Raw genomic sequence first — 25,712 nt, 5'->3', positions numbered from 1 at the left:
GCCACATACCTCTTGGGTCTGAGCCGTCGAATTGCAACTCTACTTTGTCTCTATACTGACGCTTAGCTTGTTTGATTGCCTTGTGGAGGGAATAGCTACACTGTTTGTATTCGGTCATGTTTCCGGTCACCTTGCCCTGGTTAAAAGCAGTGGTTCGCGCTTTCAGTTTCGCGCGAATGCTGCCATCAATCCACGGTTTCTGGTTTGGGAATGTTTTTATAGTTGCTGTGGGTACGACATCGCAGATGCCCTTTCTAATGAACTCGCTCACCGAATCAGCGTATTCGTCAATGTTGTTGTTGGACGCAATGCGGAACATTAGCCTTGTTAGATTAGCCTTGTTAAAATCCCCAGCTACAATGAATGCAGCCTCAGGATATGTGGTTTCCAGTTTACATAGGGTCAGATAAAGTTTGTTCAGGGCCATCGATGTGTCTGCTTGGGGGGGGGGAATATATACGGCTGTGATTATAATCGAAGAGAATTCCCTTGGTAGATAATGCGGTCGACATTTGATTGTGAGGAATTCTAAGTCAGGTGAACAGAAGGACCTGAGTTCCTGTATGTTGTTATGATCACACCACGTCTCGTTAATCAAAAGGCATACACCCCCGCCCCTCTTCTTACCAGAAAGATGCTTGTTTCTGTCGGCGCGATGCGTGAAGAAACCAGCTGGCTGCACCGACTCCGATAACGTCTCTCGAGTGAGCCATGTTTCCGTGAAGCAAAGAACTTTACAGTCTCTGATGTCTCTCTGGAAGGCAACCCTTGCTCGGATTTCATCAACCTTGTTGTCAAGAGACTGGACATTGGTGAGTAGTATGCTAGGGAGTGGTGCGCGATGTGCCAGTCTCCGGAGCCTGACCAGAAGACCGCTTTGTTTGCCCCTTTTACGGCGACGTTGTTTAGGTTCGCCGGCTGGGATCAGATCCATTGTCCTGGGTGGAAGGCAAAACACAGGATCCGCTTCGGGAAAGTCATATTCCTGGTCGTTATGATGGTGAGTTGACGTTGCTCTTATATTCAGTAGTTCCTCCCGACTGTATGTAATAAAACCTAAGATTACCTGGGGTACCAGTGTAAGAAATAACACGTAAAAAAACAAAATACTGGATAGATTCCTAGGAACGCGAAGCGAGGCGGCCATCTCTGTCGGCGCCGGAACATATATCATATATCATACATATACAATATATTACCATACATATATCAGACATATACAGTATATTACCATACATATATCATACATATACAATATATTACCATACATATATCAGACATATACAGTATATTACCATACATATTTCATACATATATCACCAGACCAGAGCCTATAGGATGTGCATCACTCCACTTAGATACATGGTGATTAACCCGGCGTCTCCCACCTCCGCCTCTAAATGGGGCTTAAATATAGACCCTCAGCCTCGCTGCCATGGCAACGCGCTACCATTATGGAAATGGTGGCTTTATTGTCCTCCAGCCTCCTGACCCACTAATGATGAGTGTATGGTAATGGGCTTTAGTGTGTGCTAGAACAAACACAGGCAGGAAAACATGTTGGCAGTCCCTCAAACACAGGAAAACAGCCCTAGAGGCTTTTTTTAAGTGAACAGCCACATTATTCTTGAACTATGTTTAGCAACGCCTGATTTGACATGACATAATGACTACCACAACCACAACTCATGACCAAGATTGACCTGTTGTAGAAGATTGGAGTGCAGTGTGACCACACAGGTCTGTCGTTAGTATGGTGAAACAGATCTGGGGCCGTATAAAGCTTCTCAGAGTAGGAGTGCTGATCTCAGTGTCGTGTACTCATGGATGCCAGGGGAAGCCAGGCTTCCCCCAAAAATGTACCAATAATAAAATAAAAAAACTAACAAAAACGTATCTTTCGTTTCATAATTTTCCTTCAATTCACAAGAGGCTGAATGTATCTGACTGGAGAAAGCATCTGAGTGAGCGAAACAGCGCCCCTGTGCCTCTGTATGTGTAATCCATTTATCTGATGCTGTCTGGCCAAAAAGAGGATGATATTGCTGCCGCACGTATAATTGAATGCAAGGGAAGCCAGCGAGCAATTGTACTTCCTTGATAAAAAAAATAAAAGAATAATAGCCAATCAGCATTGAGCTAAACTGAGTAAGCTCAACTGTGAATGGTCCTGACGCACCAACAAAAAAAGTGTCAAGCCAGTTTGGATATGGCTTCACACCAATCACATCACATCAAGCCAAATGTCATTTGACTGAAAAAACTTGAATTGCTGCATCGCGTTGTGTTGTTGTCCTCCGGTGGCTAGCTAGCTAAAATTGTCCCTTTCCTAAATTAGGCATGGACGGATATTTGGATTTAGACTTGTTTTACTTAATTTTCCGTACAATGATTATAACGGCGATTCTGATCCGACCATGAATTCATACATTATGCCTCTGGCCTGAGAGGATGGAAGCTATATGTAGTAGGCTAATGTTAACTAGCTGGCTAATCATTGCCCATGAAAGGAAGTTAGGCTAGCGAGCAACAAAAACTAGGACAAAGACAAACTACTCATAGACCGTTTCGGCAACATGAAAGAGAGGAGGATGGCATTGGTATTTCTCTACAAGTAGGGTGAGTCAACATGTTTTTTCTACTTACGCACGCATAGGCACACATACGCACGCACACATGCACGCACGCGGCACACACACACACACACACACACACACACACACACACACACACACACACACACACACACACACACACACACACACACACACACACACACACACACACACACACACACACACACACACACACACACACACACACACAGAAATCAGAACTATGGCCAGCCACATGATATTTAGCTTACGTTGATTGGACTAAATAGTTTTTTGTATCTTTTAGTTGTCACTGTATTAGACTAAGCAGAGGTGATTAGATGATGTTGAAATGTTGAATTTGAAATGGTGCTGGAATAGTGGAGGCAGCTCCTGTTTTCTTTGTGACTTGCGGTAACTCTCCATGGTTTAAATCAATAGTTGTTTCGTAGTCCGAAAATGTTGGAAATGGTAACTTGCTTGACCATGCTGTAGGTCATGTAACTGCTTGTTACATGCTAAATGCTTTGTGGACTTCACCGAACAGATGTTGCTCTCCGGTTTTGTGATGAAACAAAGGTGTGGCTGAATTTATTCTGCCACTGTGTCTTCTTATTGTCTCGACCTTTGGCCTATATATTATGGTCACAAGGCATAAGAACTAACAGGTTATAGAGAAAACAAGGCAATTATCACAACACATTGGTTGCAATATGGCTTTTTTTTCTGGCTTGACTTCCCCAGTGATTTTACCCATGCGCCGCTACTGGCTGATCTAGGATCAGGTCCCCCCTGTCCATATACTGTATATTCATTATAATCAAAAAGGCACTCTGAGATGCTTTGTGAATACCTGATAAGTAGAGGAGTGTACTCATGGGTCAGTAATTTAGACATTGTTGTAGGTTCCTAGCTCCTATGAATGAGTTAATAAAACTGTATAGGATTTGATTGGCCACACTAACAGGTGTATCAGTAGGAGGGTGAGACAGCGGGGCAGTAGGCTACCCACCTCATCGTCATCAGCATCATACTGGGCATACTGCTGCTCCAGCAACTCTCTCTGTCTCCTCTCCTGCTCCAGAGTCTGTTGGATCAGAGCAGCCACCTCGCTCACCTGGCCCGGACGCTCTCGACCAATCACAAACCTGGAAACGGACAGCAACACAGCCAATCAGTTGCATTTCACTCAAGTGGTGACTTTACAATACACTTTGAACCACTGTGCATGTTGGTTCAATGATGAATTAGGGCTTCACTTCAATATACTTTTTCCTGAGACATTTTCAGCTGAACTAAAACATGACAGAACTTTTAATTTGTGGACTAGAAAAGGTGCCCTTTTCCACTATGTATGTTTATTTGTTTGTGTGATTGAGGCTGTAACAGGCAGTCTGTGCGATTCACAGGGACTCAATAGCAGGATCTGATTATAGGGGAGTGGAGGGGGGAGAGGGAGGGGGATAGGGCTTTCAGCACTAACACAATAACGTGACAATGGCATACAGGCGTCCAGGTTGGAATGTGCATATCGGGCACTGGCACAGGCACAGGCACAGACTCTGGGCTACAGCTGTACCAGCCGTTCTCTCACACCCTACTATACAGAGCCAAGGAGTTCCATGTTGATAGACGGATAGAGAGAGAGGGAGACAGAGAGGGAGAGACAGAGGGAGAGAGAGAAAGAAAGGGAGAGACGGAGAGGGAGAGAGAGAGAGAAAGAAAGGAGGAGAGAGAGAGGGAGAGAGATAGAAAGAGAGAACGAACAACCAGAACAATACAATTTCTACCTGTGTCTTTCTCACTATTTCATTATTGTCTATTTCATTTATTTTATTTATTTAACCTTTATTTAACTAGGCAAGTCAGTTAAGAACAAATTCTTATTTACAATAACGGACTTCATTCATGTCTTATTAAGCATCTCCAATCTGAAATTAAATCTATAATCGGCTTCCTAGTTCGCAACAAAGCCTCCTTCACTCAAGCTGCCAAACATACCCTCGTAAAACTGACTATCCTACCGATCCTTGACTTCGGCGATGTCATTTACAAAATAGCCTCCAACACTCTACTCAGCAAATTGGATGTAGTCTATTACAGTGCCATCCGTTTTGTCACCAAAGCCCCATATACTACCCACCACTGCGACCTGTATGCTCTTGTTGGCTGGTCCTCGCTACATATTCGTCGCCAAACCCTCTGGCTCCAGGTCATCTATACGTCTTTGCTAGGTAAAGCTCTGCCTTATCTCAGCTCACTGGTCACGATAACAACACCCAACCGTAGCACGCGCTCCAGCAGGTATATTTCACTGGTCATCCCCAAAGCCAACACCTCCTTTGGCCGCCTTTCCTTCCAGTTCTCTGCTGCCAATGACTGGAACGAATTGTAAAAATCACTGAAGTTGGAGACTTATATCTCCCTCACTAACTTTAAGCATCGGCTGTCAGAGCAGCTTATCGATCGCTGCAGCTGTACACAGCCCATCTGTAAATAACCCAACCAACTACCTCATCCTATATTTGGTTTAGTTTTTTTCTGCACTTTTGCACACAAGTATTTCTACTTGCACATCCTCATCTGCACATCAATCACTCCAGTGTTAATTGCTAAATTGTAATTACTTCGCCACTATGGCCTATTTATTGCCTTACCTCCTTACTTCATTTGCACAAACTGTATACAGATTTTTCTATTGTGTTACTGACTGTACATTTGTTTATCCCATGTGTTACTCTGTGTTGTTGTTTTTGTCGCACTGCTTTGCTTTATCTTGGCCAGGTCGCAGTTGTAAATGAGAACTTGTTCTCAACTGGCCTACCTGGTAAAATAAAGGTGAAATATATATATATTTTTTTAAATTGTAGTGTCCTGTTAATTGTTACTCATTGAGTAGTATTATTTTTCCTATGAATATCTATCTGCGTCATCATGGGTCTACAATATATGTTTCCTTTGGTAATGTATGTGGTAACACTTTCCACGCCAATAAAGTCATTTGAATTTGATAAAGGGTGAAACAGAGAGAGAGAAACAAAGAGAGAGAGAAATGGACAGAGAGAGAGAGAGAGAGAGAGAGAGAGAGAGAGAGAGAGAGAGAGAAAGAGAGGGGCAGGCTCTCTTCCCCCATGTTCCCTCTCTACCACCCAGCATACCCAGCATACAATGATGGGGTAGGCCGTCATTGTAAATAATAATTTGTTCTTAACTGACTTGCCTAGTTAAATAAAGGTTCAATAAAAAATATATACAATAAAATATATAGGAGGTAAAAACACATATTTCTCTGGTTTCTCTCTCGTTTACTCCAAGATGGATCCCTCTATCTCAGTGGGAGAGCATATTTGACTGTGTCTCCAATCATCCGGAGTGGGCATGCTGATTACAGAGCTAGGCTGGCTACATTCCAGAGTTAACTTTGATCTACATCTGAATCAACAACTGAGAGAAATCAGAATCAAGGAGCGCGCTCCTCCATCTCTTCATCTAGCAGCTGACCTGGAAACAGTTTCCTCTTTCCCGGTAAAGCAACATGCAGGGGGGGTCTACCCTGCTTCTGGGAACAACAGCCATAATACCGACATGTCTTGTCCATTAGGAGCTGCTACAGTATGTTGACAGACAGGGTCTGAGTCCCAAATGGCACCCTATTCCCTTCCCTATATAGCAGCGTTTCCCAAACTCGGTCCTCGGGTGCACGTTTAGTTTTTACCCCTAACACTACACAGCTGATTCAAATGATCATAGCTTGATGATTAGTTTAATATTTTAATCAGCTGTGTAGAGCTAGGGCAAAAAATGAAAACGTGCATCCCTGTGGTTGCCGAGGACCGAGTTTGGGAAACCCTGTTATATAATGTACTTCTTTGACAAGGGCCCATAGGGCTCTGATCAAAGGTAGTGCACTATATAGGGAATAAGGTGCCATTTGGGACGCACGGGGCACTGGGGTTAGGGATGTCAGGGATGTCCGCATTACATTGCCTCACAACAGATATGCCCTCACTCAGTCAACCACGTGGGATGTTGTTTAATTGTGCTGTCTTTTAATATCTGGTTTATACAGTTGAAGTCGGAAGTTTACATACACTTAGGTTGGAGTCATTAGAACTTGTTTTTCAACCACTCCACAAATTTCTTGATATCAAACTATAGTTTTGGCAAGTCGGTTAGGACATCTACTTTGCAGCTGCACATGGGGACAAAGATCGTACTTTTTGGAGAAATGTCCTCTGGTCTGACGAATCAAAAATTGAACTGTTTGGCCATAATGACCATTGTTATGTTTGGAGGAAAAAGGGGGAGGCTTGCAAGCCGAAGAACACCATCCCAACTGTGAAGCACGGGGGTGGCAGCATCATGTTGTGGGGATGCTTTGATGCAGGAGGGACTGGTACACTTCATAAAATAAATGGCATCATGAGGCAGGAAAATTATGTGGTTGTATTGAAGCAACATCTCAAGACATCAGTCAGGAAGTTAAAGCTTGGTCGCAAATGGGTCTTCCAAATTGACAATGATCCCAAGCATACTTCCAAAGTTGTGGCAAAATGCCTTAAGGACAACAAAGTCAAGGTATTGGAGTGGCCATCACAAAGCCCTGACCTCATTCCTATAGACAATTTGTGGGCAGAACTGAAAAAGGGTGTGCGAGCAAGGAGGCCTACAAACCTTACTCAGTTACACCAGCTCTGTCAGGAGGAATGGGACAAAATTCACCCAACTTATTGTGGGAAGCTTGTGGAGGCTACCTGAAATGTTTGACCCAAGTTAAACAATTTAAAGGCAATGCTACCAAATACTAATTGAGTGTATGTAAACTTCTGACCCACTGGGAATGTGATGAAAGAAATAAAAGCTGAAATAAATAATTCTCTCTACTATTATTTTGACATTTCACATTATTAAAATAAAGTGGTGATCCTAACTGACCTAAGACAGGGAATTTTTACTAGGATTAAATGTCAGGAATTGTAAAAAACTGAGTTTAAATGTATTTGGCTAAGGTGTATGTAAACTTCCGACTTCAACTGTAAATTTGGTGACAAAGATACGCTTTATTTTTTTAGCCTTATGCTGGGTGACCAGTGAACTTGCACTTGTGTGGTTTCAGAGACCTGGATGACGTCGTACGTCAGGGTTAAATTTAGTTGAAATGGCGAATCTGGGGCACAGGGCGATCAAACCCAGAGAGGATAGAGAGAGAGAGAGAGAGAGAGAGAGAGAGAGGGATTTACTGGACAGGAGGAAGAAGAAAGTGAATGAAAAAGGAGCGATAGAGAGGAGAGGATAGGAGAGAAGAGGACAGAGCAGAAGAGAAGAGAAATGGCAGTGTTTAATATCACTTTCTCTTATAGCCAGCCAAATATCTTTGCTGCTGCTGTCCATACTTCAATCAATATTTGCTCATCAAACAGCCATGTGTTCATGGGAACAATATGCTGCAATAAAGTTTGACATGTCCTTCCTCCCCAGCCCTCATCCCCTGAGCACCAATCACACCAGTAAGTAGATATGGCTTCTCCTCTGACCATGTCTGTGTCTCTTCCATGATGTGCTCCTATATTGACTGTTCTGCTCTGTAGAGTGGAGGCCTGCTGTCCACTGCTACTCTCTTACAATGATACATTTCCACGCTATTGATATTATGCTAATGAATGCATGAATGGGGGTCTGCCAAAACAGTTTTCACATGCAAGCTATGTTCTGTGTTTGTGTAGCAGTTTTGGTGGTCTGCAGTTTGAAAACATTAACAGTAAATTGGGTTAAGTTTAAAGACACTTTAGCAAGCTTTTATTCATATTAAAAATCTGATTTATTGATTTCTCCATGTGGTCTGTATTAAAGGGCACTTCATTTAATAGAAGAGGCTTTTAAAATTTAATATCGGTACACAATCTCTACTTAAAATATCAAATCCACGCAAAAGGACAACCCATGCATTATTTCTCATGTGCAGAAATGTTGACTATCTGTCAGACTACTATATAAAGTGTAGCAGTACACATTGAGTTATCCCACTAAAAATGCTGTTTTAACTAAACAGACCATGGCTGATGCCCATGCCACTTTATGGTGCCGTGGACTCATCTGTATAAATAAATGAAAATAAAATGTTACGGATGTGGCAGTTGATCTTACCTAACCACTCCCTGGGTGTTCCTCAGGACGGAGGCAGCGAAGCTCTGGGTCACCCCCACCAGACTGGTGCCGTCCACCTCCACGATCTGGTCGTTCACCTTGATCCTACGACACAACACACTGAGGTCACAGAAAGGTCACACAAAGGTTAGAGATAAAGGTTACTGTAGGATCTACTGAGCTGTGGCTTGGCTGGTCTAGTGGTAAAGCCGTAGCCTCTGGTACACATGTCTGCGGTATAGGTTTGAATCAGGCCAACTACTTGTCATTCTCTCTCTATCTGTTATGTTCAATGAAAGAAAAATGTATTTGAAAACAAACTAAAAGTAATTATATACAGTTGAAGTGGGAAGTTTACATAGACTTAGGTTGGAGTCATTAAAACTAGTTTTTCAACCACTCCACAAATGTCTTGTTAACAAATTATAGTTTTGGCAAGTCGGTTAGTGTCACGTCCTGACCTTAGTTCCTTTTTTATGTCTCTATTTTGGTTTGGTCAGGGCGTGAGTTGGGGTGGGCATTCCATGTTTTTCATTCTATGTTTTGTTCTGTGTGTTGTATTTCTATGTGTTTGGCCTGGTATGGTTCCCAATCAGAGGCAGCTGTCAATTGTTGTCTCTGATTGAGAACCATACTTAGGTAGCCTGTTCCCACCTGTGTTTGTGGGTAGTTGTTTCCTGTTTTGTGTTGTGTCACCTGATAGGACTGTTTCGATTTTCGTTGTTTCACTTTTGTTATTTTGTATTCAGTGTTCAGTTGTAATAAATTTAACATGGACACGTGCCACGCTGCAGTTTGGTCCGATCTTTCCTATTCCTCATCAGACGAGGACGACGATTGTTACAGTTAGGACATCTACTTTGTGCATAACACAAGTCATTTTTCCATCAATTTGTTTACAGACAGATTATTTCACTTATAAATCACTGTATCACAATTCCAGTGGGTCAGAAGTTTACATACACTAAGTTGACTGTGCCTTTAAACAGCTTGGAAAATTCCAGAAAATTATGTAATGGCTTTAGAAGTTTCTGATAGGCTAATTGACATCATTTGAGTCAATTGGAGGTGTACCTGTGAATGTATTTCAAGGCCTACCTTCAAACTCAGTGCCTCTTTGCTTGACGTCCTGGTAAAATCAAAAAAAATCATCCAAGACCTCAGAAAAGAAATTGTAGACCTCCACAAGTCTGGTTCATCATTGGGAGCAATTTCCAAATGCCTGAAGGTACCACCTTCATCTGTACAAACAATAGTACGCAAGTATAAACACCATGGGACCACGCAGCCATCATACCACTCAGGAAGGAGACGCGTTCTGTCTCCTAGAGATGAACGTACTTTGGTGCGAAAAGTGCAAATCAATCCCAGAACAACAACAAAGGACCTTGTGAAGATGCTGGAGGCAACAGGAACAAAAGTATCTATATCCACAGTAAAACGAGTCCTATATCGACATAACCTGAAAGGCCGCTCAGCAAGGAAGAAGCCACTGCTCCAAAACCGCCATAAAAAAGCCAGACTACGGTTTGCAACTGCACATGGGGACAAAGATCGTACTTTTTGGAGAAATGTCCTCTGGTCTGATGAAACAAAAATAGAACTGTTTGGCCATAATGACCATTGTTATGTTTGGAGGAAAAAGGGGGAGGCTTGAAAGCCGAAGAACACCATCCCAACCATGAAGCACGGGGATGGTAGCATCATGTTGTGGGGGTGCTTTGCTGCAGGAGGGACTGGTGCACTTCACAATGGCATCATGAGGCAGGAAAATTATGTGGATATATTGAAGCAACATCTCAAGACAACAGTCAGGATGTTAAAGCTTAGTCGCAAATGGGTCTTCCAAAAGGACAATGACCCCAAGCATACTTCCAAAGTTGTGGCAAAATGGCTTAAGGACAACAAAGTCAAGGTATTGGAGTGGCCATCACAAAGCCCTGACCTCATTCCTATAGACAATTTGTGGGCAGAACTGAAAAAGTGTGTGCGAGCAAGGAGGCCGACAAACCTGACTCAGTTACACCAGCTCTGTCAGGGGGAATGGGTCAAAAGACACTCTAATGTACTTGTCCTCTTGCTCAGTTGTGCACCCGGGCCTCCCACTCCTCTTTCTATCCTGGTTAGAGCCAGTTTGTGCTGTTCTGTGAAGGGAGTAGTACATAGCATTGTACGAGAACTTCAGTTTCTTGGCAATTTCTCACATGGAATAGCCTTCATTTCTCAGAACAAAAATAGACTGACAAGTTTCAGAAGAAACTTCTGGCCATTTTGATCCTGTAATCGAACGTACAAATGCTGATGCTCCAGACACTCAACTAGTCTAAAGGCCAGTTTTATTGCTTCTTTAATCAGAATAACAGTTTTCAGCTGTGCTAACATAATTGCAAAAGGGTTTTCTAATGATCAATTTGCCTTTTAAAATGATAAACTTGGATTAGCTAACACAACGTGCCATTGGAACACAGGAATGATGATTGCTGATAATGGGCCTCTGTACGCCTATGTAGATATTCCATAAAAAAATCTGCCGTTTCCAGATATAATAGTCATTTACAACATTAACAATGTTTATACTGTATTTTTGATCAATTTGATGTTATTTCAATGAACAAAAAAAATAGCTTTTCTTTCAAAAAGTGCTCCGTGCTCCGTGCTCTCACCACTGGTGTCCCCCAGGGCTCTGTTCTAGGCCCTCTCCTATTCTCGCTATACACCAAGTCACTTGGCTCTGTCATATCCTCACATGGTCTCTCCTATCATTGCTATGCAGACGACACACAATTAATCTTCTCCTTTCCCCCTTCTGATAACCAGGTGGCGAATCGCATCTCTGCATGTCTGGCAGACATATCAGTGTGGATGACGGATCACCACCTCAAGCTGAACCTCGGCAAGACGGAGCTGCTCTTCCTCCCGGGGAAGGACTGCCCGTTCCATGATCTCGCCATCACGGTTGACAACTCCATTGTGTCCTCCTCCCAGAGTGCTAAGAACCTTGGCGTGATCCTGGACAACACCCTGTCGTTCTCAACTAACATCAAGGCGGTGACCCGTTCCTGTAGGTTCATGCTCTACAACATTTGCAGAGTACGACCCTGCCTCACACAGGAAGCGGCGCAGGTCCTAATCCAGGCACTTGTCATCTCCCGTCTGGATTACTGCAACTCGCTGTTGGCTGGGCTCCCTGCCTGTGCCATTAAACCCCTACAACTCATCCAGAACGCCGCAGCCCGTCTGGTGTTCAACCTTCCCAAGTTCTCTCACGTCACCCCGCTCCTCCGCTCTCTCCACTGGCTTCCAGTTGAAGCTCGCATCCGCTACAAGACCATGGTGCTTGCCTACGGAGCTGTGAGGGGAACGGCACCTCCGTACCTTCAGGCTCTGATCAGGCCCTACACCCAAACAAGGGCACTGCGTTCATCCACCTCTGGCCTGCTCGCCTCCCTACCTCTGAGGAAGTACAGTTCCCGCTCAGCCCAGTCAAAACTGTTCGCTGCTCTGGCACCCCAATGGTGGAACAAACTTCCTCACGACGCCAGGTCAGCGGAGTCAATCACCACCTTCCGGAGACACCTGAAACCCCACCTCTTTAAGGAATACCTAGGATAGGATAAAGTAATCCTTCTAACCCCCCCCCCCCCCTTAAAAGATTTAGATGCACTATTGTAAAGTGGTTGTTCCACTGGATATCATAAGGTGAATGCACCAATTTGTAAGTCGCTCTGGTTAAGAGCGTCTGCTAAATGACTTAAATGTAAATGTAAATGTAAAAACAAGGACATTTCTAAGTGACCCCAAACTTTTGAACGGTAGTGTATATACATATATAAAATGATCCACTGTGCAGTAGTAGACTATGCACTGATGTGGTGCTTTGCAGAGTGATAAAAAAAAGTCAATGTTGAGTAAGGGATGCTTAGAAAATATCTAATCGAAGTCAGATTTCATAATCTGCTTTTGAAAATGTATTATCACATGATGTGAGCTGAGTGTTCAGCGGTGCAAAATGGTGCAATAGCTAATTATCAAACTACTGAATACAGTACAGCTAGACATGTCTTGAGGCAACCGTTCTCCATTACAAGAGTGGAGCAGCACTATTGCCGAACAGACAGAAAGCATTACATTCAAACTGTGGGGTTAGCTTGGACATGACAGGATGTGTAGCTGTCGCTTCCTGCTAGCACCCAGGGCTTGTGAGCCAACATCAATTTGGTCAACAGAGGAAACAAGGTTATCAGAATGTTTGCATCCCCAAATGGCACCCTATTCCCTATTTAGTGCACTACATTTGACCAGGGCCCATAGAGAACACGGTGCCATTTGGGACACAGACACAGCCTGTGACAAGGCTGTTGTGGTGACAGTTCTTTAACAAAACAATAATGAGTAGGCTGCCTATTTTAAAATTCCATTTTGATTTAACAATTCAAATATAATAATTCATTTAGATAACATTAGCGTGAAAGTCCAGGGCATGTTTTTCCCTAAGTCCCACTTTTCTATTCATAGATCTTCTATGGTCGCAATAACATTATAATACCCATGTAACAAAGCATCAATACAGTGGATGTCCAAGCTATTCTGAGAATTTAAACGTACACTTAAAACGTGTCAAACCTAACACTGTCTGACCTAACAGCAGTTTACAGTCTGAATCACTGTAGCATCACATCCACAACTCAGCCTGTCATGATGGTGGACAAACACAGATATGATTACTGACATACTGTATGGTGTCGGGACAGCCAGACTGAATGCAAACCACTTCAGACAGACAGACAGAATACAAACCAACTAACACAGACAGACAGACTAACCATCGGCATTGCAACACTGTCAACCACTTCACGTGACATTGACTGGTTGCATATGACACTTTTAAGGGCTTTTCTTTCATACAGGGCCTAGGACAACAGTAATCATCAAAGCACGGACGGGGTCAATTCCATTTCAATTCAGTCATAATCTCAGTTTACTTTTCTGAATTTAAATGGAATTGATCCTGACTCTGGCCCCGGCGGAGAAGACATTGGCTCCCCAGACAGACCTCTGTAAGCCGAAGCAGTGCTTTCCTGTCTGACACACACACACACACACACACACACACACACACACACACACACACACACACACACACACACACACACACACACACACACACACACACACACACACACACACACACACACACACACACACACACACACACCTACCAGACAAGCTAAATGACTTCTATGCTTGCTTCGAGGCAAGCAACACGGAACCATGCATGAGAGCACCAGCTGTTCTGGATGACTGTGTGATCACGCTCTCTGCAGCCGGTATGAGGAAGACCTTTAAACAGGTTAACATTCACAAGCCCGCAGGGCCAGACGGATTATCAGGATGTGTACTCAGAGCACGCACTGACCAGCTGGCAAGTGTCTTCACTGATATTTTGAACCTCTCCCTGACCCAGTCTGTAATACCTACATGTTTTAAGCAGACCACCATAGTCCGTGTGCCCAAGAAAGCCAAGGTCACCTGTCAAAATGACTATCGCCCCATAGCACTCATATCTGTAGCCATGAAATGCTTTAAAAGCCTGGTCATGGCTCACATCAACACCATCATCCCAGACACCCTGGACCCACTCCAATTTACATACCGCCCCAATAGATCCACAGGTGATGCAATCTCTAATGCACTCAACACTGCCCTCTCCAACCAGGACAAGAGGAACACCAATGTGAGAATGCTGTTCACTGACTACAGCTCAGCGTTCAACACCATAGTGCCCTCCAAGCGCATCACTGAGCTAAGGATCCTGAGACTGAACACCTCCCTCTGCAACTGGATCCTGGATTTCCTGACGGCCCGTCCCCAGGTGGTGAGGGTAGGCAACAAGACATCCGCCACGCTGACCCTCAACATGGGGGCCCCTCAGGGGTGCGTGCTTAGTCCCCTCCTGTACTCCCTGTTCACCCACAATTGCGTGGCCACGCACGATCACCGATGACGATGAGACAGCCTATAGGGAGGTCAGAGTCCTGGCAGTGTGGTGCCAGGACAACAACATCTTCCTCAAAGTCAGAAAGACAAAGGAACTGATCGTGGACTACAGGAAACAGAGGGCCGAGCACGCCCCCATTCACATCAACCGGGTTGTAGTGGAGCAGGTCGAGAGCTTCAAGTTCCTCGTGTCCACATCACTAAGGATCTATCATGTTCCACACACACCGACACAGTCATGAAGAGGGCACAGCAATGCCTCTTCCCCTTAGGAGGCTGAAAAGATTTGGCATGGAGCCTCAGATCCTCAAAAAGATATACAGCTGCACCATTGAGAACATCTTGACTGGCTGTATCACCGCTTGGTATGACAACTGCTTGGCGTCCGACTACAAGGCACTACAGAGGGTAGTGCCATCCAGGACCACTATACCCGGCGTTGGCCAGCCACCCAAGTCATAGACTGTTCTCTCTGCTACCGCATGGTAAGCGGTAGCAGCAAGTCTGGAACAATCAGGACCCTGAACAGCTTCTACCACCAAGCCATAGTTGGGGGTAGAAGTAAAATAGTTAAATAGTTCACCAAATAGCTACCCGGACTATCTGCATTGACCCTTTTCGCATAAACCTTTTGACTCATCACATACGCTGCTGTTACTGTTTATTATCTATCCTGTTGCCTAGTCAATTTATTCCAAGTTATATGTACATATCTACCTAATTTCCTCATACCCCAGCACATTGAATCAGTACTGGTACCCCGTGTATATAGCCAAGTTATCGTTACTCATTGTGTATTCATTATTACTTTTATTATTACATGTTATTTCTCTCTGCATTGTTAGGAAGGGCCCCGTAAGTAAGCATTTCACTGTTAGTCTACACCTGTTGTTTACAAAGTACGTGACAAATACAATTTGATTTGATTTATTGATTTGATTTGACAAACACACACACAGGCACACACACACACAGGCCTCTCTGTCTCACATTAAATCTCTCACCAAGACCACGTTCCGATTAACCCTCAGATTTAAGCGAAGTGTGGGGTGGGACTGAGAGGCTCAGTGGAAGATGATGCAGAGGGGTTTTCTCTCTCTCCCTGTGTCTGCATGCGTCCGTGTATGTGTGCATGTGTGACTATGAAAGCTGATCTCTGTGTTGAGTGATTCCTCACGAAACCCAGACAAAAAAAGAACATGATTTGGGGGATTTTCACGAAATGTAAGCCATAGAATAGTCCTTTGGAGGAAGGATTGTGGACATATTTGACATGTGTATCTAAGAGCATAGTTGAGAAATAATTGGTAAAAGTTGGCATATTTATGACATTTTGGCCTTACCCAGTCCTCCTTTAAGACTCCATAGTGTTTCTGTAGGTGCTACAAAGCAAACATTGGTGTCATATGAAGCTTTACCGCTTGCTCTGTAATATGAGTAGTAGTTTGATAATTTTGTTAAATAGTTTTATATTAGTTTATAAATAAATATAAACATGAAAATTGAAAATCTAAAAACATTTGGCTTTAAAAAAATATATACATTGTTGAACATAATATAGTTTATGTGCATATGAAAGTTCCAGAGTGGGATCTCTGCTACTTTTAGAGTTATGATCCAGTTTGTAAGCCTTACCAACACAGTGAATGTGAAAATGGATTCAAAATGGTCGCCCTCTGCTGGTGACTTGCAGGATGTGCAATGTTACAAGTAAGAAGAGCACTGTGATTGGTTACATTGCCTACTATCCCAATTTCTCTATATAAAACGGGCCATAACTTTAACACTAGCAGAGATCCCTGGAACTTTGATATGCCCGTAGAGTATATTATGTTATATTATATTATGTGTGCACACGCACCCACCCACGCACACACTGTTTCCTGCAGCTGCAGAGTGTGATAACATCCCAGAGCTGTTGCTTAAATTTCAGGCCGTGCCTCCCTCCTGACTGTAATCCCAGACCCCTGCTGCTAAATCTCTCTGGGCCATGAGGACTAGTGTGTGTGTGTGTATGTGTGTATGTGTGTGTGTGTACTGGGATTGAATTGGCACCTTCTCAGGAAGCAGAGAGCTCTTACCTGTCATCTCTCTCAGCTGCCCCGCCCTCGATGACAGTCTTGACGAAGATGCCAAGTTTCTCCAGACCGGCGTCAGCACCCACTCCCATTCCTATGATACTGATACCAAGGCCATCATCATCTGGGCAGAGAGGAGACAGGGGTTATATAATGGCAAGTGTGTATGTGTTTGTGTCATAGAGAGAGGGGGGGGGGGCGTGCCCTGTGCGTGTGTTTCAGTCAATACCATCCTTAATGTCAGCCTGTGGGTAGGAGGCGAGGGATGGATGGATAGATAGATATCTATCCATCTACCAGCATGTTACATGTGCAAAAAGAGGAATAAAAACTCTAGACCAGCTTTACTCCACACACAGAGACATGTACAAAGCTCTCCCTCGCCCTCCATTTGGCAAATCTGACCATAATTCTATCCTCCTGATTTCTGCTTACAAGCTAAAGCTAAAGCAGGAAGTACCAGTGACTCGCTCAATGCGGAAGTGGTCAGATGACGCAGATGCTAAGCTACAGGACTGTATTGCTAGCATAGACTGAACTATGTTCCGGGACTCATCCGATGGCATTGAGAAGTATACCACATCCGTCCCCAGCTTCATCAATAACTGCATCAATGACGTTGTCCCCACAGGGACCGTGCGTACATACCCCAACCAGAAGACATGGATTACAGGCAACATCCGCACTGAGCTAAAGGGTAGAGCTGCCGCTTTCAAGGAGCAGGACTCCCACTATGCCATCAGACGAATCATTGAACAGGCAAAGTGTAACTACAGGACTAAGATTGAATCCTACTTCACCGGCTTTGACGCTCGTCAGATGTTGCAGGGCTTGCAAACTATTACGGACTACAAAGGGAAGCCCAGCCGCGAGCTGCCCAGTGCACAAGGCTACCAGACGAGCTAAATGACTTCCATGTGCGCTTCGAGGCAAGCAACACTGAAGCATGCATGAGAGCACAAGCTGTTCCGGATGACTGTGTGATCACGCTCACCATAGCCAATGTGGGTAAGACCTTTAAACAGGTCAACATTCACAAGGCTGCAGGGACAGATGGATTACCAGGACATGTACTCCGAGCATGCGGTGACCAACTGGCAAGTGTCTTCACTGACATTTTCAACCACACATCTGCCACGCTAGTCCTCAACACGGGGGCCCCTCAGGGGTGCATGCTTAGTCCCCTCCTGTACTCCCTGTTACTCCATGACTGCGTGGCCAAGCATGACTCCTACTCCATCATTAAGTTTGCCGACCACACAACGGTGCCTGATCACCGACAACAATGACACAGCCTATAGGGAGGTCGTCAGAGACCTGGAAGTGTGGTGCCAGGACAACTACCTCTACCTCAACGTGATCAAGACAAAGGAGATGACTGTGAACTACAGGAAAAGGAGGGCCGAGCACACCCCCATTTTCATCGACTGGGCTGTAGTGGAGCAAGTTGAGAGCTTCAAGTTCCTTGGTGTCCACATCACCAAAAAACTATCATGGTCCAAACACACCAAGACAGTCGTGAAGAGGGCACAACAATGCCTATTCCCCCTCAGGAGACTGAAAAGATTTAGCTTGGGTTCCAGGATCCTCAAAAAGTTCTACAGCTGTGACATCGAGAGCATCCTGACTGGTTGCATCACCGCCTGGTATGGCAACTGCTCTGCCTCCGACCACAAGGCACTACAGAGGGTAGTGCGTACGGCCCAGTACATCACTGGGGCCAAACTTCCTGCCATCCAGGACCACTATACCAGGCGGTGTCAGAGGAAGGCCCTAAAAATTAACAAAGACTCCAGCCACTATTCAGAGACTGTTCTCTCTGCTACCGCACAGCAAGCAGTACCGGAGCGCCAAATCTAGGTACATAAGGCTCCTTAACAGCTTCTGCCCCCAAGCTATAAGACTGATGAACAATTAATCAAATGGCTACTCGGACTATTTGCATTGACAGCTACTCGCTGTTTATTATCTATTATCTATGCATAATCACTTTACCCCTACCTATATGTATATATTACCTCAATTACCTCGACTAACCTGTAACCCCAGCACATTAACTCGGTATCTGTACCCCCTGTATATAGCCTCATTATTGTTATTTTATTGTTGCTCTTTAATTTTGTACTTTAGTTCATTTAATAAATATTTTTCTTAACTCTTATTTTTCTTAAAACGGCATTGTTGGTTAAGGGCTTGTAAGTAAGCATTTCACAGTAAGGTTGTGAAATGCTGTTGTATTCGGCGCATGTGACAAATAAAATGTGATTTGAATTTAATTGAATTTCAAAGTGGAATAAAAATATGGGGAAAAAAACATCTTTATTTGATAAGTATTCAACACCCTGAATCAGTACATGTTAGAATCACCTCTGGAAGTGATTACAGTTGTGAGTCTTTGTGGGTAAGTCGCTAAGAGCTTTGCACACCTGGATGTTGATCATTGCCTGACTGACATTTTCAAGCCTTGACATACATTTTCAAGCTGATTTAAGTCAAAACTGTAACTAGGCCACTTAGGAATGTCATCTTGGTAAGCAACTCCAGTGTAGATTTGGCCTTGTGTTTTTTGTCTTGCTGAAAGGTGAATTTGTCTCTCAGTGTCTGGTGGAAAGCAGACTGAACCAGGTTTTCCTCTAGGATTTTGCCTGTGCTTAGCTCTATTCCATTTATTTTTATCCTAAAAAACTCCCTAGTCCTTGCCAATGACAAGCATACCCAGAAGATGATGCAGGCACCACCATGCTTGAAAATATGAAGATAGGTAATTAGTGAAGAGTTGGATTTGCTCCAAACATACCGCTTTGTATTCAGGCCATGAAGTTAATTTCTTTGCCAAATCTTTTGCAGTTTTACTTCAGTGCCTTATTGCAAACAGGATGCAAGTTTGGAGAAAAAAAATTCTGTACAGGCTTCCTTCTTTTCACTCTGTCATTTAGGTTAGTATTGTGGAGTAACTGCAATGTTGTTGATCCATCCTCAGTTTTCTCCTATCACAGCCGTGGTCTGCTTTTTTATTTTGGCCCATTTACCAATCGGTGTCCTTCATTACTAGGCATTGGAAAATCTCCCTGGTCTTTGTAGTTGAATCTGTGCTTGAAATTCACTGCTCGATTGAGGGACATTACAGATAATTGTATGTGTGGGGTACAGAGATGAGGTAGTCATTAAAACATTATGTTAAACACTATTATTGCACACAAAGTGAGTCCATGCAACTTATTATGTGACTTGTCAAGCAAATTTCCACTCCTGAACTTATTTAGGCTTGCCATTACAAAGGGGTTGAATACTTATTGACTCAAGACATTTTAGCTTTTAATTTTGTATTACTTTGTAAAAATGTCTAAAAACAATTCCACTTTGACATTACGGGGTATTGTGTGTAGGCCAGTGACAAAAAAAATCTACATTTCATCCATTTTAAATTCAGGCTGTAACTGAACAAACTGTGAATAAAGTCAAGGGGTGTGAACACTTTCTGAAGGCACTGTACATGAAGTGTGTAGGGTGTAGGGAGTGAAGAGATAGTGCATAGAGGATATGGTTATTTGGGATCGGCCCCAGGTCTATGTACCTTTCTCCAGCTCTACAGGGAACAGCTCCAGTTTCTCCACCCTCTTCTCCAGCTCGTACTCTGCTGACGAGGCCACCGGGTCCACCTCCTCATTCCTCCTGTCATAGTCCTCGTTACAGTAGGTGTTGAACACCTGCAGACACATAGAAACACACTTGTTAGCTACCACACTGAGTTCACTTTTTACACAAGCTATGTTTGGGGGAATCATATTTTGTTATTGAGTAGTTGGTAACAAGACATATACAGTAGTATAAGTATATTGTGCAAGACCACATGTCTTTAGATGAGTGGTACTACAAGTGTTTGAAATATGTTAATAAAGATGATATTTTCATCCAGTCCAGTGAAGAGCTTTGGTGGATATGTGCAGTTCAGTATACTGATGCCTGGCCATGTTGAACCAGGGAGTTTAGGAGTATAGGCTACATAACTACTGGTGTATCTACTTTAAATGTCATATATGTTATTAGAAACCGGCTTGTTCGAGCGTTGAATGCTGATTGGCTGACAGCGATGGTATATCAGACCGTATACCACGAGTATGACAAAACATTTATTTTTACTCTTCCAATTACATTGGTTACCAGTTTATGATAGCAGTAAGGTACCTCAGGGGTTTGTGGTATATGGCCAATATACCACGGCTAAGGGCTGTATCCAGGCACTCCGCGTTGCGTCATGCCGAGGAACAGCGCTTAGCAGTGGTATATTGGCCATATACCACGCCCCCTAGGGCCTTATTGCTTAATTCTACTATTATTATATATATGATATATTACATTAGCACTAACACATCATCACCCTGGAGGAGTATGAGGTCCATAGAGACAGAGGAGAAAAGGGGCAGAGTTGTCGTCCTTGAGCGTGGGCATAGTGACGGTCATCTTCTGAAACGCTACCAGTCACTTCCACTCCCCTTCAGCCTGAGAGATTCTGTTGCTCACTCTGGTGTGAAGGGGCTGATGCACGCACTCCTGTCACTGACCGCGGACCACGTCCCAGACTGATACAAGGTCTCTGTGTCAGCTCAGTTCTGAACTGCCAACACCCAGCCGGGTGACAAACATACACCTGGGCCCACACAGCGTCTCAGAGTAGGAGTGCCCGCCTATGTAATCCCCCCGCCTATGTAATCTTATTCATTATTATCTAAAAGGCTAAACTGATCCTAGGTCAGCATTCCTACTCTGAGCTCTGCACTGCCAACACCCACCCTGGTGACAAACTAACAAACACCTGGCATGGTGTATTCAGTAGGGTTAACCAGTAAGGTGAAAGGAACAGTGGAAATAGCCTCACAGGATCCCCTATTCAACATGACAGACAGTCATATCTGTTCTACATAACGCATTTTTATCTGAACACACACCTGGCTTCATCTAAGTGGCCCGGCTTCCGCAGAACAGGTTACAGGTGTTGTGTGTTGATTGTTGTCATTTGTTTGCAGACAAGCAGTGACAAGACATGTCAGATTTAGCAGATTCAGCCGAGTCTGTGTCTCTGTGTCAGTCTTCGACTCTCCATAATAAGCAACATCAGGAGAATGACAACGCGTCATGATTAATGATAATATGTCATGATTAATATGCCAGAATATCTCATCTGTGAAGAACACATTCATCAGAACAGAAGTGCCTGATGAAGACAGTCATTCATACTGCTACAATAACAGAAAGATGCTGTCTGTGTCACACCCTGATCTGTTTCACCTGTCTTTGTGCTTGTCTCCACCCCCGTCCAGGTGTCGCCCATCTTCCCCATTATCCCCTGTGTATTTATACCTGTGTTCTCTGTTTGTCTGTTGCCAGTATGTTTTGTTTGTGAAACCTACCAGTTTGTTCCCCTGATCCTGCCGGTTTCTTGCTCCTGTTTTCTAGTCCTTCCCGGTTTTGACCATTCCGCCTGCCCTGACCCTGACCCTGCCTGCCGTTCTATACCCTGACCCACCTCACTGGATTATTGACCCCTGCCTGCCCTGACCCTGAGACTGCCTGCCATTCTAGACCCTTTGCACCCTTTCTGGATTATTGACTCCTGCCTGCCTTTGACCTGTCATTTGCCTGACTCTGTTTTAGAAATAAACTTTTGTTTCTTTGACACTGTCTGCATCTGGGTCATACCTGAAACGTGATAGTATGTCTGTCTGTCTCACAAAAACATATTCCCTGTGCGATACAGTCTATGAGTATGATGTAGTCTATGAGTATGATATAGTCTGAGTATGATATAGTCAATGATATAGTCTATGAGTATGATATGGTCTATGATATAGTCTATGAGTATGATATAGTCTATGATATAGTCTGAGTATGATATAGTCTATGATATAGTCTATGAGTATGATATAGTCAATGATATAGTCTATGCGTATGATACGGTATATGATATAGTTTATGAGTATGATATAGTCTATGATATAGTCTATGAGTATGATATAGTCTATGATATAGTCTATGAGTATGATATAGTCTATGATATATATGAGTATGATATAGCCTATGATATAGTCTATGAGTATGCTATAGTCTATGATATAGTCTATGAGTATGATATAGTCTATGAGTATGATCAGGTATATGATATAGTCTATGAGTATGATATAGTTGTCACGTCCTGACCATAGTTTTTATGTGTTTTGCTTGTTTTAGTGTTGGTCAGGACGTGAGCTGGGTGGGCATTCTATGTTGTGTGTCTAGTTTGTCTGTTTCTGTGTTCAGCCTAATATGGTTCTCAATCAGAGGCAGCTGTCAATCGTTGTCCCTGATTGAGAATCATATATAGGTGGCTTGTTTTTTGTTGGGATTTTGTGGGTGGTTGTTTCCTGTGTCAGTGTTTGTGCCACACGGGACTGTGACGGTTGGTTCGTTTGTTGTTTTGTATTTTGTCTAGTTTTCGTGTTATTAAATCATGGAAACTTACCACGCTGTACATTGGTCCTCCGATCCTTCTCGCCTCTCCTCGTCCGATGAGGAGGACGACTTAGACTGCCGTTACAGAACCACCCACCTAACTCGGGCCAAGCAGCGTGGAAACGGGCAGCAGCGACAGCAGCAGCGGTACCAGGAGGAATGGACATGGGAGGAAATTCTGGACGGTAAAGGACCCTGGGCAGAGCCAGAGGAGTGTCGCCGCCCCAAAGCGGAGCTGGAGGCAGCAAAAGCGGAGAGGTTGCATTATGAGGCGCTAGCAAGGCAGAGCGGCTGGAAGCCCGAGAGGCTCACCCAAAAATGTCTTGGGGGGGGGGGGGTAAAGGGGAGTGTGGCGAAGTCAGGTAGGAGACCTGCGCCAACTTCCCGGGCTTACCGTGGAGAGCGAGAGTACGGGCAGACACCGTGTTGTGCGGAAGAGCGCACGGAGTCTCCTGTACGTGTGCTTAGCCCGGTGCGGTACATTCCAGCTCCACGTATCGGCCGGGCTAGAGTGGGCATCGAGCCAGGTGCCATGAAGCCGGCTCAACACATCTGGTCTCCAGTGCGTCTCCTCGGGCCGGTGTACATGGCACCAGCCTTACGTATGGTGTCCCCGGTTCGCCAGCACAGCCCAGTGCGGGCGATTCCACCTCGCCGCACTGGCCTGGCTACGGGGAGCATTAAACCAGGTAAGGTTGGGCAGGCTCGGTGCTTAAGAGCTCCTGTACGCCTTCACGGACCGGTATATCCGGCGCCACCTTCCCGCCCCAGCCCAGTACCACCAGTGCCTACACCACGCACCAGGCTTCCAGTGCGTCTCCAGAACTCTGTTCCTCCTCCACGCACTCTCCCTATGGTGCGTGTCTCTAACCCAGTACCTCCAGTGCCGGTACCATGCCCAGCGCCGTCTGAGCTGACTGCCTGCCCAGCGCCGTCTGAGCTGCCTGCCTGCCCAGCGCCGTCTGAACTGCCTGCCTGCCCAGCGTCATCTGAGCCGCCCGTCTGTCCCGAGCCGTCAGAGCCGCCCGTCTGTCCCGAGCCGTCAGAGCCGTCCGTCAGTCAGGAGCCGCTAGAGCCGTCCGTCAGTCAGGAGCTGCCAGAGCCGCCAGCCAGTCAGGAGCTGCCAGAGCCACCCGCCAGTCAGGAGCTGCCAGAGCCGCCCGCCAGTCAGGAGCTGCCAGAGCCGCCCGCCAATCAGGAGCTGCCAGAGCCGCCCGCCAGTCAGGAGCTGCCAGAGCCGCCCGCCAGTCAGGAGCTGCCAGAGCCGCCCGCCAGTCAGGAGCTGCCAGAGCCGCCCGCCAGTCAGGAGCTGCCAGAGCCGCCCGCCAGTCAGGAGCTGCCAGAGCCGCCCGCCAGTCAGGAGCTACCAGAGCTGCCTGCCAGTCATGAGCTGCCTGCCAGTCATGAGCTGCCCTCCAGTCATGAGCTGCCCTCCAGTCATGAGCTGCCCTCCAGTCATGAGCTGCCCTCCAGTCATGAGCTGCCCCTCAGCCCGGAGCTGCCCCTCAGTCCGGAGCTGCCATTAGTCCGGAGCTGCCCTTCAGTCCGGAGCTGCCCTTCAGTCCGGAGCTGCCCTTCAGTCCGGAGCTGCCCCTCTGTCCTGAGCTACCTCTCTGTCCTGAGCTACCTCTCTGTCCTGAGCTACCTCTCTGTCCTGAGCTACCTCTCTGTCCTGAGCTACCTCTCTGTCCTGAGCTGTCTCCTCAATTTAGTGGGGACCTTGGTGAGGATTCCTAGGCCAAGGTCGGGGGCGAGGGTCGCCACTCAAAGGACGCTAAGGAGGGGGACAAAGACAATGGTGGAGTGGTGGCCTCGTCCTGCGCCAGAGCCGCCACCGCGGACAGATGCCCACCCAGACCCTCCCCTTGAGTTTTAGGGGTGCGTTCGGAGTCCGCACCTCAGGAGGGGGGTACTGTCACGTCCTGACCATAGTTCTTATGTGTTTTGCTTGTTTTAGTGTTGGTCAGGACGTGAGCTGGGTGGGCATTCTATGTTGTGTGTCTAGTTTGTCTGTTTCTGTGTTCAGCCTAATATGGTTCTCAATCAGAGGCAGCTGTCAATCGTTGTCCCTGATTGAGAATCATATATAGGTGGCTTGTTTTTTGTTGGGATTTTGTGGGTGGTTGTTTCCTGTGTCAGTGTTTGTGCCACACGGGACTGTGACGGTTGGTTCGTTTGTTGTTTTGTATTTTGTCTAGTTTTCGTGTTATTAAATCATGGAAACTTACCACGCTGTACATTGGTCCTCCGATCCTTCTCGCCTCTCCTCGTCCGATGAGGAGGACGACTTAGACTGCCGTTACAATAGTCTATGATATAGTCTATGAGTATGATATAGTCTATGATATAGTCTATGAGTATGATATAGTCTATGATATAGTCTATGAGTATGATATAGTCTATGATATATATG

General features: G+C 45.1%; 1 protein-coding gene across 1 annotated transcript in view; it reads right to left on the bottom strand.

The window, feature by feature from the left end:
• LOC120027073 (neurabin-1-like) overlaps window positions 1-25,712 on the bottom strand; it is a 124,040-nt gene that overhangs the window by 53,935 nt on the left and 44,393 nt on the right. Inside the window, exons 2-5 of the mRNA XM_038971915.1 lie at window positions 20,388-20,520; window positions 16,817-16,937; window positions 8,739-8,843; window positions 3,607-3,742 (exon numbers count right to left, since the gene is read on the bottom strand). Coding sequence (XP_038827843.1) covers window positions 3,607-3,742; window positions 8,739-8,843; window positions 16,817-16,937; window positions 20,388-20,520 — 495 coding nt within the window. The remainder of the gene's footprint in view (window positions 1-3,606; window positions 3,743-8,738; window positions 8,844-16,816; window positions 16,938-20,387; window positions 20,521-25,712) is intronic.

This window comes from Salvelinus namaycush, chromosome 32, assembly GCF_016432855.1.
Source record: "Salvelinus namaycush isolate Seneca chromosome 32, SaNama_1.0, whole genome shotgun sequence".
Taxonomy (NCBI): Eukaryota; Metazoa; Chordata; class Actinopteri; order Salmoniformes; family Salmonidae; genus Salvelinus; species Salvelinus namaycush.
This window is presented reverse-complemented; position numbering and strand designations above follow the sequence as displayed.